The sequence below is a fragment of the Narcine bancroftii genome, chromosome 5, assembly GCF_036971445.1.
Source record: "Narcine bancroftii isolate sNarBan1 chromosome 5, sNarBan1.hap1, whole genome shotgun sequence".
Lineage (NCBI taxonomy): Eukaryota > Metazoa > Chordata > Chondrichthyes > Torpediniformes > Narcinidae > Narcine > Narcine bancroftii.
The window spans coordinates 126,440,105-126,454,378 of NC_091473.1; the positions used below are offsets into that span (position 1 = coordinate 126,440,105).

Consider the following 14,274-nt stretch of genomic DNA (forward strand, 5'->3'; position numbering starts at 1 on the left):
GCACAGGATTCAAACCCTGGTCTGGTCCCAATTGCTGGCACTGTAAAGGCATTGTGCTAACCGTTTCACCAACCACGCTACCCTTCAAAGAATTCCAATAGCTTGTCAAACAAGATTTCCTCTTTATGAAGCTTTGCTGGCTTTGGCCTATCTTGTCATGTGCCTTAAACCATATAACCATATAACCACTTACAGCACAGAACAGGCCAGTTCGGCCCTACTAGTCCATGCCGTAGCAAATCCCCACCCTCCTAATCCAACTGACCAGCACCCGGTCCATACCCCTCTAGTCCCCTCCTATCCATGTAACGATCCAGTCTTTCCTTAAATGTAACCAATGATCCCGCCTCGACCACGTCTGCCGGAAGCTCATTCTACATCCCCACCACCCTCTGCGTAAAGAAATTTCCCCTCATGTTCCTCTTATAATTTTCCCCCTTCAATCTTAAACCATGTCCTCTAGTTTGAATCTCCCCCTTTCTTAATTGAAAAAGCCTATCCACATTTACTCTGTCTGTCCCTTTTAAAATCTTAAACACCTCTATCAAGTCCCCTCTCAATCTTCTACGCTCCAGAGAAAAAAGCCCCAGTCTGCACAACCTTTCCCTGTAACTCAGACCCTGAAATCCTGTCAACATTCTTGTGAACCTTCTCTGCACTCTCTCTATTATGTTTATATCTTTCCTATAATTTGGTGACCAAAACTGTACACAGTACTCCAAATTTGGCCTCACCAATGCCTTGTACAATTTCATCATAACCTCCCTACTCTTGAATTCAATACTCCGATTTATGAAGGCCAACATTCCAATTGCCTTCTTCACCACACCATCTACCTGAGTATCAGCCTTGAGGGTACTATTTACCATAACTCCTAAATCTCTTTGTTGCTCTGCACTCCTCAATTGTCTACCATTCAATGTATATGACCTATTTAAATTTGCCTTTCCAAAATGTAGCACCTCACATTTATCTGTATTAAATTCCATCAGCCAATTCTCAGCCCACACCTCCAGCCTTCCTAAATCACCTTTTAATCTACGGTAATCAAGTACTCTGTAAACTCATCCTTGACAATCGACTCCAATATCTTCCCAACCACTGATGTCAGGCTAACCAATCTATAATTTCCTTTCTGCTGCCTCCCTCTCTTCTTGAAGAGTGGGGTGACATTTGCAATTTTTCCAGTCCTCTGGAACCATACAAGAACCTAATGACTCCTGAAATATCATTACCAATGCCTCCACAATCTCTACCGCTACCAGTGCAATCCAAATATCCACCCTAAACCATTCACCTTTTTTTTCGCCTCTTGAAATAGTAACTGCACTGTCTTCCCTTCCCTGATACCCTTCAACATCTGCTAATGCATTCCACAATGAAGACCGATGCATCTTCTTGTCTCCCATTATTGTTTCTATTTCTCTATTTTATACTGGTCCTATATCTTCTCTCACATCTCTTTTTGTATCCTCTTTGATATTATTTGCTAGCTTATTTTCATACTTTTTTTTCCTTCCTTATGAGTTTTTTTAGTTGCCTTCTGCAAGTATTCAACAACCCCCCAATCCTCCATCGTTCTAATTTTTTGCATCCTGATATTCCCTCGTTTGCTTTTATGTTGGCTTTGACTTCCCTTGTAAGTCTCAGTTGTGACACTTTTCCATTCTTTGTATTTATCCAGCACCTTCTTATTTTTTGCAGAAACTCCATTGCTGCTTCTCCATCATCCCTACTGGTGCCCCCTTCCAATGTACTTTGGCCTGTTCCTCTCTCACGCCACTGTCATTCCCTTTACTCATCGGAAATACCAACACTTCTGACTTTAGTTTCTCCCTTTTGAATCTCAAATTGAACTACATTATATTGTGATCACATCCCCCTCATAGTTTGTTTTCTCTAAGCTCTCTCATCACCTCTGGTGCAGAACACAACACCCAATTCAGTACAGCTGATCTCGTAGTGGGCTGCTGTGTAGGCATTTGATCTCTTTAGATCCAGACTCGATCTGGTTTTCCCAATCTACTCGCACGTTAAAATCCCCCCTTGACTAACATAACATGGCCCTTCTGTCACACCTTTTCTATTTGCTGTTGTAATTAGTTGTACACATCCCAGCAACTGTTTGGAGGCCTGTATTTAATGGCCAACAGTGTCCTTTTACCCTTACCAATTCTTAATTAACCCAAATGATTCTATATCTTCTGATCCTAAATCATCTCTTTCCAATGATTTCATGTTATTCCTTACCAACAGAGCCACACCACCTCTTGCTGACCTATCTTTTCGATACACTGTGTATTCTTTGGCCATTCACCTCCCAATGACATGTATCCTTTAGTCATGACTCTATGATGGCCACAACATCATACTTGCCAATCTGTAGCTGTACTGTGAGACCATCTACTTTATTTCTTATGCTGTGTTCAGTATTATGCTCCATTGTTAAAACTCTCACCCTTTAATCCCGATCTCAGTTGGAGATCTGAAAGTGCTCAGACCCAAAAAATCAGCAATATAATTGTCTCCAGCATTTCAATGTGTTTTTACTACAATCTCAGCTTCTGAAGACTTTCGTCTTTCACTCAGATCAGTTGATCCACTGTGAAATCTCTTCAAGGAATGCCTACCCTGAAGAAGTTCTCCTCCTCTCTTCAAAGGGAGTTCTTGTGAGAGTCTTTCTCACTACTCCCCATTTGCACTTCCAGCTGCTCTCAAGCTCTATGACCATTTTCTCACCCAGACTCACTTCCACAACAACATCTTTCCTGGCTACTTGCATCTGCTGCCATCTGTTGCCAGGTAGATTCCAGCCCAGGTTCCAAGCCTTCCAGTTTAGCCCCCACCGGGATCTCGGGTACCTGGATTGCATTGACTCCTGCTCTTTTCACTCTCCTGCCTTATCCTACAGACTACCCTCAGCTCAATGTACAGTACCAACAGACCTTCACTCTCTCACTACCATAGCTCCATACCTCATTTGCCACAAACCTCTCTTAAACTTTCTCCTCTGCCAGATCCATGCATTCAACTGCTGATTCTAAGCACACCTAACATCCATCAAAGATTGGAAGCTGGTGTTCTTGGAGACTGCTGCCTCGTTGACTTCCCATGCAGGTCTCCGCTTTAGCCCTGGCAATTTACAGAACAGAGTTCCTGACGTGGGTCTTCACCTTGGCCCCAGTGTCCTGCAGGATCAAGCCTCTGATATGAAGTTTCACCCTGAACCCACTGTCCCACAGATTCACACATGGATCTCTCTCTTGGCCCCAGTGATCTACAGGATCAAGCCTCCAATATGAACTTTCTCCATAAACTTGGCGACTGACAGAACCGAGCTTCAGACGTGGGTTTCCACGTTGGCCCCTGCAACCTACAGGACTGAGCTTCTGTGGCAAACTCCAAAGTGCATAGGACTCTCTCACTCCACCATCTTTCTTGCCTGACCCTTCCACCTCCTGATCCATCCCATCCTCCTCCCCTCTTTGACACCATTGAACCTCCCGCTCACCCCTGCCTAGACTTCACCATCCCTTCCACTTTTCCCCTCTCATAGATTGAACGCTCTGTAGAGGCCTCACTTTCATCCCCATTTGCCCACACGACATGATACTGAACTCATCCGTCGACTCCGTCTCCATGCCTTCTTTCACATCCACGATTCTCCACTCCCCCCTCTCCTACTACAGATCCCTTCTTCCTCCTCCTGGACACCTCATTCTGATCTTCTGCCTGCTCTGGACCTTTATATTTCCAACTGCCACCAATGATAAGGAAGGGCTTAGGCACGAAACATCAGCAATAAAATTTTGTCTCCTATAGGTGCTGAAAGGTCTGGTTGAGCATTTTGGTGTGTTTTTACTCCAATCACAGCATCTGCAGACTTGCTTTTTTCACTCAATTGGATCTTCTCTGGTCCTATAACTGTCCTTTTGCTCATCCCTGATTTTATCAAACCACTCTTGTGGCCATGTCATCAGCTGCTCTAAAAGTCCCTCTCCAGACCTTGAGAGGGGACCATTGGTCAGGAGATTGGAGACACGATAAATGGGTTTGACTGTAACCGTCCACCATTCTTTTTTTCCCCGCGGATGCTGCTTGTCTCCTCCAGTAGATCATATTTAGATTCAGCACCCTGCAGTTTCTTGTGCATCTTCAAAGTAATGTTGTTTGTTCATGCTGAATAATCAGATGCATTTGGATAAACATCTCATCGCAAGGAAAGAACTGTTCACAAATTTGAACTCCTTTGATCCAGTTTGAGAATGTTATGTGTTGGTGTCCTGGAATGCACCATCAGCTAACAATGGACAATAGAAAAATATTCAATGTGGAATTGAGCATTCTCATTTTTGAAGCTACAAGCCTCATTATTTTCGGGAATTAATGTTATAATAAAGTACAGAATGAGGCAAGTTCCTCAATCACACACAAGTCATCTAGAAGTGGATTGTATAGTTTGTTCGACATAAAATGACCTCACATTGATGGTTGGGTCAGAGAATTTGATCTTCACCACCAACGAGCATGTGGAGTGGAACAGTGTTACTGGTCTGCAGAAAGCTTAAGGTAGTATTTTTATACAGACCATTAATTTGACAAAGGTCACTAAAGTTTTGCCAACACTGTTGAGATGCTTAAACAAATAAGCCCTTCCAATACAAAAGGAAAATAAAGCTTTAGCAGCATGTGGTCATTGGGCTAAAGTTATATTTCGCACTCAAACACAGGTTGCGGGTAATAACTTAAAAGGCCAGCATTTATTGTCTATCCATAAAAGGTTGTTAGCATATTTTTGGAGAGTCTAGAGACACAAGCAACCAGACACATTTTTAAAATCTGATGGTCTCATGGCCATCATTGCCCATACCATTTTTAAAGATGTACCAGATCTATTTAATCAATGAACTGAAATGTACCTGTTATGGGGTTTGTACGTACTTCTCCAGATCACCAGCCTCTGGATTTCTCGCCCTTTTGGTTACCAATGTGCCTCACATTCTTGTTAAGTATTATTTGAAACTGTGCATTCTATTGACAGAGATATCAATTAATTCCTCGCAGGAATCTCCAAAAGAATTAAGTTTTTGTTTGGATATAAAACTTTATACATTTTCAGTTTAAAAATCCTAAAAGGTAAACTGCTCACCTAACATGATGTCATCTTGCCTCAGGACACATCCAAGTTGCGCAGGTTCCCAACCGCAATGAGCCAGACAGTCCTGGAGAGATCGACTACAACTATGTATTCAGCTTGCTGGAAGGATTGGGATACGAAGGCTATATAGGCTGCGAGTATAATCCCAAAGGTGGGTTTCCATAATCTTTTAGCAACACTTGTTTAGACACATCAAACCCTTAATGTGCTGGTAACCTTGTCGTCGTAAAGTACAGGCTCTTTGACCCATTAAATAATAGCCTCTTTCACACTGCCAAACAAAGTGGGTTGAAATGGCCAAATTAGCAGGTGCATAGCAGGTATTCAGGGAGTGTGAAAGGTCCCAACTGGGCTCTGATTCTTGTTGGACGGTTGTGTTATCAGCCAGTCTCTTTGGGTTCTTTTGCCGATCACCTCTCGCACGTTCATTAAACGAGAGGTTTTGCAGTGACAGTTTTTTTCAGAAAAGGTGGATTTAATTTTTCTTCTCTTTAATTAAAACAGGCAACACAGTAGATGGTCTTGGCTGGTTGAAGACCCAATGGATGGCAAATTGAGTGTTCCTGCTAATTGTTGGCAACAGGGATGAAGAATTAATGGCTAAATCTTCCTTTAACAAAGAGTCTAATTTCCATGAAATCTGTTTCCAATTCAGTCTGGATAAACAACTTACCACAGCAAATTAATTTGAGGACGTTCACTACATAATCTTGAGAACTGGAAATAGAACCAGATGTGAAAGTGATGCTGAATCTGGGTCATGGGACTTGGGTCATATGAAATCCAGCCTACTCAGACAAAGCTCCAAATGAAGATTCGTTGATCCCTACAGATAACCCGGGTCAACAATTTTTTTCAAAACGTTTGCTTCCTGAAAAAAAAATGGAGATTATGATCGACAACTTCAAGCTGAGCATAAAGATATTTTCTGATTTGCTGTATCATGTAGGAAGTTGGAGAAATATTAGATTAACTCTTATTGACATTAGCATGCTTAATTGCATAATGATGCATTAGTTCAACTGACTTAAAAATGTTTTGCCCCTGATTTTATTTTGTACTCAGCATCTGATGCCTCAATGGATTTCAATTGCCCTGATATCACTTTTCCATGCGCTCAATGTCCTGGTGAAAACTTTCACCATGTTGGTCACTGACTGCACCAAGATGAGCAGGGAAAAGGTCCGAGTGTGAATGCAGAAAAATTAATTTGTAAATGAGCAGTTCCATTTCATGGTTTTGTATTCTTTAAGCCTTATTGAAAAAAAAAGGACAGGAAATCACAAAAATAAGTTAGATCTAAAAAAAAATGGTATGTGATAGGAAATTGTTAACGTAGCAGTTACCGCATACTGTTACAGCACCAGCGTTCCGGACCGGGGTTCGAATCCTGCGCTGTCTGTAAAGACTTTGTATGTTCTCCTTGAGCCTACATGGGTTTGCCCTGCAGGTTCCAGTTGCCTCCCACCGTTCAAAACATACGGGTTGTAGGTCAATTGGGTGGCACGAGCACATGGGTCAAAAGGGCCTGTTACTATGCTGTAGATGTAAACTTAATTTTTTTAATAAAATAAATTTAAGCTGATTTTCATGATCAGTAGCCCAAAATCAACTCAAAAAAGTGTTCAGGAAGCAAACTCTTCATTGTAATCAAATGATAATATTAATATGTCGCCTCTCTCTGATTCTGCTCTGGGCTCCAAATAACTTTCCATACTGTCCTGAAGCAGATCCATTGCTCTGTGAATTGTCATAACTAGACGGTGGGGAATATGTAATCAATCAGCTTTTATAAAAAGGAATTAGTTGTCTCCACCCCAGCTGCTATTTTTAATTGTTTCATAAAAACAAATCTGTCCAAATTCATCAAGAATATAACTCTTCTGGTTTCATTTCTAATTTGCAGCAACTATAGGTTTTAATTTTAGAATTTCTTTATCCTTCATTTTAACCAAGGATTATTTAGCCTTCGTGTTGCCCGGCTTTCTGTCAAAGGGCTCAGGACTGAAATATGAGCTTAGATTTAGATGACTTCATAGCAATTACAATTGTTTGTTTAAAGTGTTTGCTTTCTCCACCTTTTCTCCTGAATAGTTCAGTGCAGCTCCATTTTCCTAGCTCTAATTAGCATTTCTATGCAAATGTCTCCCCTTCATAATTTGCTATGAAATCAGATAGGTGCATTATTTCCATTAAAATTAACCAATAGTTCTTGGGCCCATAACACTGCTTGCCCAAGGGTTTATAATTGAACCACTAAGCATGAAATCATCTCTAACAATGATTCAAAAAATGAATTGTGCGAACAGCAGGAGGTCAGCCTGGATCTATATGTACTCTGTGATATTGGTGGCTGTCATTGGAGCAAATGTATTTTGTTTTATCACCATCTTCACATGGCCAAGTTGGTGTTCAATCCAGCTGGCTCTCTTGTCATTGGTCCTGCAAGCGTCATTATGATTTAAGCAGTTCAGGTTTTAGCCTTTGATCTACGGAGATAATAATCTAATTTACTGAATGGATTTGCTCTTCTGAAAAATATAGTTTGCTTTCCACGGTTTCCCATAATAACTAGGCTGAGCTCCTGTCTGACTTTAGAAGAGTCGAGCTAGGTCTATGAGCTGCTTCTGTGAGCGGTTACTCAATTCCGCAAAGGATTATTTAATTAACAAAACAGAAATATTTTAAATGATATATTGGGGGGGGGAATACAATGGCCACTTCTGCCTCATTCTTCAGCTTTCTTTCTTTATCGCGATATGAAGTGAGGTCTATTTAATATTAATGCGGGTGTCCATCTCAAAACTGACAATGACAGCTCTATAAATTAGAGCATTAAATTGATGTAAGGCAGATGCATTGATGGCATACACATTCTTGAAAACCCTGTAACTGGGAACAATAAGCTTCAAGGCCTGCTCCTCATGGCCACGTTCTGTAATAGCTAGAATACTTCCAGATGCTTGATTCCCTCAACTCATCTGCCTTAGTGCAAGTTTTTGCATCTTCATTATTGATCATTATTCTTGGTAGACCCCTTTTCTGTCCTTTTTTTTCCCCCTTATGCTCTTCTACCTTCCAGTCTGCCATGCATTTCCAATTTTGCTCTTGTCCCTTTCCGAAACTTTGCTCAGCTTCCTAGCCTCCTTAAAGAATGGCAGGATAGGTCAATAAGGTGGTTAAAAAAACATGACTTTTCACCTTCCTTGCATTTTGCCATTTTTTCTGTGCTCTGCTCCGATACAGTGCCATCCATTCCATACTCCGGGGAAATAGAGGAGTCCATCTATACCTCAGAATCAGAATTTATTGCCATGAACATGTCACAAAATTTGCCGCAGTGAAAACATTAATGTAAACCAGCTTACAAAATAAATAAAAATATTAAAAGATAAAGTTAGAGTAAGATAGTGTCTGTGGTTCATTGTTCATTCAGGAATCTGAAAGAAGCTTTCCTTCTGCTGCTGAGTGTTTCAGGCTTCCTTACCTTTTTCTCGGTGGGAGCAGATTGTTGAGGACATGGCCTGAGTGGTGTGTGGGGGGTCCTTGAGGATAGAAGTTGCTTTCTTAAGGCACTGCCTCTTGCAGATGTCCTCGATGGGGTGAAGTCTGGTGCCTGTGATGTCGCAGGCCGAGTTAACAACCCTCTGGTGTTTTTTTTCTTTCCTGAGCATTAGCACCTTTGTACCCGACAGTGATGCAACCAGCCAGAATGCTCTCCTCGGTACACCTGTAGAAGTTTGAGAGTCTTTGGTGACATACCAAATCTACTCAAAACACCTCACAAAGTAGAGCCAGTATACCTTGCAGTATATCCACCACACCCATCACTGATGTTCCCGATTCTCCAGATCACTATCTTGATAGATCCTCATGCACCATCTTCATTGCCAATGTTGCATCTGAAGATTCTAATGTGGCTGCTTAAGGCAACTAACAGAAGGAGATCAGAAAAATATCTTTCTCAAAGCAATAAATTGTCAATGATGGTTGATATAACAAAGTATCAAAAGTTACATCGCACGGCACTCAATTCAACTCTGTTTTATAAATCCACTTAAGTTAATTTCGTAATCTGTATGCTTGATCCCACATCATCCACCCTCCCTTGCTCGTCCAACTCCTTTGATTTCCTGATGGAACCAACTCCTATGGATGTAAATTATTGTCATGTAATTCCACTATTGTCATGTAATAACACAAACTTTGTCAAATTCTGCCTACCTAATGATACATAATGAGGTGCCACCAGCCCCCAACAATGAGAAGAGAGTCCCTTCAGAGTGACAGCATCCAAGAATTCACCTCCAGTGCTCCTGCCACCATTGGCAAACCTGAGCTCCCAGTTCCAACCTCTGATACAATCAAGATGTCAGTGCATGAGGCCCATCGGGATCATTTCTTGTACCCTCACAAATCCCAGTTGCATTACCTGATTCCCGTGAGCCAGTTTCCAGCAGCCTGATGTGAGTCCCTCAGCCACCAGTCTCCAGCATCCCACAGCCTGTGTGGGTGGTTCTGCTGCTACTTCGCCGCCGTGGTCACCTTCCTGCATGGTGCTTGCCCAGGCTTCTCCTTCTCAGCTTGGAGAAGGGTGGGGGTGTTCTTCCACTTCTGGTGCCCTGCATTAACCAGGTTATACCTCCAGAGCCCACATCCTCAACTTGTAGTAAAACATGAAAGTTTACAGATACTGTGGTTAAAATAAAAACACAATGCTGGAGAAACTCCTTTATGTAGCAAAGATAAAAAATACATAACCAACGTTCCAGGCTTCTGCCCTTCGTCGAGGTATGGAAAAATATCAGCAGGCGTCTGAACAAAAGGGTAGGATGGGAGGTGTGGTCGCAAAGGCAAGAGGTAAGGGAGGGAGGGGCACAGCAGCAAGCAAAAGGAGGAGGGGTGGCTACGTGAAAAGAGAGGGAAGGGAGTAGAGACCTGACAGGGGGAAGGGAAAGGAAGGCAGGTCATCAGAAACTGGAAAAGTTGATGTTAGTGCCATCTGGCTGGAGAGTGTCCAGATGGAAAATCAGATATTGTTCCTCCAATTTACGGGTGGTCTTGGTGGGATGGTACATGAGGCCATGGACAGACGTGTGAGTATGGGAATGGGAATGGGACAGAAACAAAATGGTTGGCCACTGGGAGGTCCCAGTGACTGGTGCAAACAGAGGGAAGGTTTTAAGCGAAGTGATCTCCCAAAATGCACCCAGTGTCCCTGATGTAGAGAAGGCTACAAAGGGAGCACTGGATGAGGTAATTCAATCCTGCAGATACACAAATGAAGTATTGCTTCATTTGAAAGCCCTGTTTGGGACCCTGGACTGTGGTGAGGGAGGAGGTGTGGGGGACAAGTGTTGCACATCCTGAGGCCACAAGGGAAGGTGCCGGGGCAGGCACAATTGGTGGGGAGGGATGAGTACATGAGGGAGTCAAGGAGGGAGCAGTCCCTACAGAAGGCAGAGAGGGAAGATGTGTTCTGATAGTGAGAACCTGTTGTAAATGCCAGAAATTCCAGAGGATAATGTGTTGGATGCAGAAGTTGGTGGGTAAGGATAAGAAGGATTCTATGTTTGATGAGCGGGAAATGGAGGAGATGTGAGTGAGGGCTGAGTTGATGGTGGTGGAGGGGAAGCCACGTTGACAGGATTTCTGGGTCTGAGTTACAGGGAAAGGTTGTGCAGACTGGGGCTTTTTTCTCTGGAGCGTAGAAGATTGAGAGGGGACTTGATAGAGGTGTTTAAGATTTTAAAAGGGACAGACAGAGTAAATGTGGATAGGCTTTTTCATTAAGAAAGGGGGAGATTCAAACTAGAGGACATGGTTTAAGATTGAAGGGGGAAAATTATAAGAGGAACATGAGGGGAAATTTCTTTACGCAGAGGGTGGTGGGGATGTGCAATGAGCTTCCGGCAGACGTGGTCGAGGCGGGATCATTGGTTACATTTAAGGAAAGACTGGATCGTTGCATGGATAGGAGGGGACTAGAGGGGTATGGACCGGGTGCTGATCAGTGGGATTAGAAGGGTGGGGATTTGCTACGGCATGGACTAGTAGGGCCGAACTGGCCTGTTCTGTGCTGTTATATGGTTATATTTCAGATGATCTGGACTAGAAGACCTCATCTTGGGAACAGATGCAGCGTAGATGGAGATTGCGAGAAGAGAACAGAATCCTTGCATGATACAGGGTGCGAGGAAGTGTAGTTGACGTAGTTGTGCAAGTTGGTGGGTTTGAAATGTGTGTCGATGGAAGGCTTGTCTCCTGAGATGGAGACAGGGAGATCCTGATAGGGAGAGTGTTGTCAGAGATGGACTGGTTGAGTTTGAGAGGGGGTGGAAGTTGGCAGTGAAGTGAATGAAGTTGATGAGCTCATTGCAAGTGCATGAGGTAGCCCTAATATTGTCATTAATATAGCAGAGGAAGAGTTGGAGGGTCTTGCCTGTGTAGGCTTGCAGCATGGATTGCTCCACAAACAGGCAGGCATAGTTGGGACCCATGCCGGTACCCATGGCTACTCCTTTGATTTGAAGAAAGTGAGATAAGTCAAAGGAGAAGATGTTTAGAGTGAGGGCAAATTCGATTGGACCAGAGGAGACGAGATAGGGTCAAGGAGAGGCAAAACTAGCTTGGTGGGGCAAGAGCAAGTGGAAACAATGGGTTCACCTGGATGGTTGGGTTTAAATTTCTTGGGTGAAAGGTAGAAATGGACAGTGTGGGGATGGGAAACAATATGGTTGGAGGTCATGGGAGGTAGGTGACCAGAGGTGATGAGATTGAAGATGGTGGCTTGATGAGCTGTGGTGGGGTCCTGAGGAAGGGGTAAGTAGAAGAAGGTGTCTGAGAGCTGTCATCTGGCCTCCGCAATGTAGAGGCCAGTGTGCAAGACAACTTTGTCTTGGACAAGACTAAGGAGATGGATTATGAACTTCAAGAGAACCAGGTATGACTACCCTCAACTACACATCAATAACTCTAGTGGAGAGAGTAGAGACCACCAAGTTCCTTGGAGTCAACTAGTGACCCATCATGGACTCACAACATCTCACTTGTCAGGAAATCATAACAGCGACAATCACGTCAACCTTTTTACAGGAGCTCTATCGAGAGTTTCCTGGCCAGCTACCTCATAGAATCATAAAATAATACAGCATAGAAACAGGCCCTCCGTACAAACTACTATTTTTCATATTCCCACTGACCTGCACCATGTCCAGAGCCCTTCAAACCCCTCCAATCCATGTAGCTGTCTAAATGCTTCTTAAAATTTAAATTGAGCCTGCATTCACCACTTCAGCTGACAGCTTGTTCCACACTCCCATCACCCTCTGTGTGAAGAAGTTTCCCTCTAACCTTTCCCCTTTCACTCTTAACTCATATCCTCTGTATCTTGCCTACCCTCAGTGGAAAAACCTATCGACATTTACTCTATCTAGACTCTTCATAATGTTAAATACATCTATCAAATCTCCCCTCATTCTTCTATGCTGAAGGGAATAAAGTCTTAACCTTTCCCTCTAAAGCAGTTCCTGAAGTTCAGGCAACATCCTAGTAAATCTTCCCAGCATTCCTTCAATCCTATTGATATCCTTCCTGTAGTTAAGCGACCAAAACTGTACACAATACTCCATTATTGTCTTGAACAATTTTACTCTAACATTCCCACTCGTATACTTTGATTTATGAAGGCCAATATGCCAAAAGGTCTTTTTACAATTCTATCTACTGGTGACACTACTTTTAGGGAATTGTGTATCCATTTTCTCTCTGTTCTATTGCACTCCTCAGTGACCTACCATTTACCATGTATGTCCTTTCTGGTTCATCTTCCAAAATACAACATCTCACAATTGACTGCATTAAATTCCATCTGTCATTCTTCAGCCCATTTTCCCAGTTCATCTAGATCCTCCTGCAAGCTTTGAAAGCCTTCCTTGCAATACACAACACCTCTGATCTTCGTGTCATCTGTACATTTGCTGATCCAATTGACCACGTGATCATCCAGATCATTGATATAGATGACAAACAACAATGGTCCCAGCACTGATCCCTGAGGGACACCACTAGTCACAGGCCTCCAGTCTGAGAAACAAGCATCCACCACTACACTCTAGTGTCTCCCATCCAGGCATTGTCAAATTCAGTTCAATATTTTCCCATGAATACCTAGCAACTGGAACCTTTCTGAATAACCTCCAATGTGGGACCTTGTCAAAGGTCTTACTAAAGTTCATGTAGATAACATCAACAACCTTTCCTTCATCAACTTTCCTGGTAACCTCCTCAAAAAAACTCAAGATTAGTTAAACACAACCAACAACACACAAAGCCCCTAATCAATCCATAGCTATCCGAATACTTGTATATATGATCCCAAAGAACACCTTCCAATCAAGCTCACCAGTCTATAATTTCAAAGGTTACTTTTGGAACCTTTTTTAAACAATGTATCAACATGAGCTACCCTCAAATCTTCAAGTACCACACCTGAGACCAAGGACATTTTCAATATTTCTGCTAGAGGCCCCGCAATTTCTTCACAAGTCTCCCTCAAAGTCCAAGGGAATATCTTTCAGGTCCTGGGGACTTATCCTCCCTTATTTGCTTTATGACAGCAAGCAACATGTCCTCTTTAATTTGTATACATTCCATGACCTCACTGGCTATGGGCAGTATGATTAGCATTGTGGTTTGCGTAATGGCTTTAGAGTGCCAGCTATCGGGACTAGGGTTCGAACCCCATGCTGTCTGAAAGGAGTTTGTAAGTTTTTCCCATTACTGCGTGGATTTTCCACAGGGGTTTCAGTTTCCTCCGATCTTTAAAAGCAGGGAGGTAGGTTAATTGGGTGTAAATTAGGTGGCACAGACTCGTGGGCTGAAATGGCCTGTTACTGCGGTGTATGTTTAAATTTTAAAAATTAAATTAAATTAATTTTTTTTTAAATCACTGCTTGTTTTCCTTACTTCCTTAGACACTGTGAATAATGATGCAAAAAAAAAACATTTAAGATCTCCCCCATCTCTTCTGGCTCATACATATCCATCCATTCTGATCTTGTCTCTTACTATCCTTTTGTTCTTAATATATGTAGAGAAACCCTTAGAATTTTCCT

The 14,274-nt window shown here is 42.6% G+C and overlaps 1 protein-coding gene across 2 annotated transcripts in view; it reads left to right on the top strand.

Moving 5' to 3' along the window:
• The window catches only part of hyi (hydroxypyruvate isomerase), a 55,065-nt gene extending 46,501 nt beyond the window's left edge, over window positions 1-8,564 (top strand). For both annotated transcript variants that reach the window (XM_069938999.1, XM_069938998.1), the window contains 2 exons: window positions 5,175-5,309; window positions 5,663-8,564. In XM_069938999.1, the coding sequence (XP_069795100.1) occupies window positions 5,175-5,309; window positions 5,663-5,715 (188 nt within the window). In that variant the 3' untranslated portion in view covers window positions 5,716-8,564. The remainder of the gene's footprint in view (window positions 1-5,174; window positions 5,310-5,662) is intronic.
• The last annotated feature ends 5,710 nt before the right edge of the window (window positions 8,565-14,274 follow it).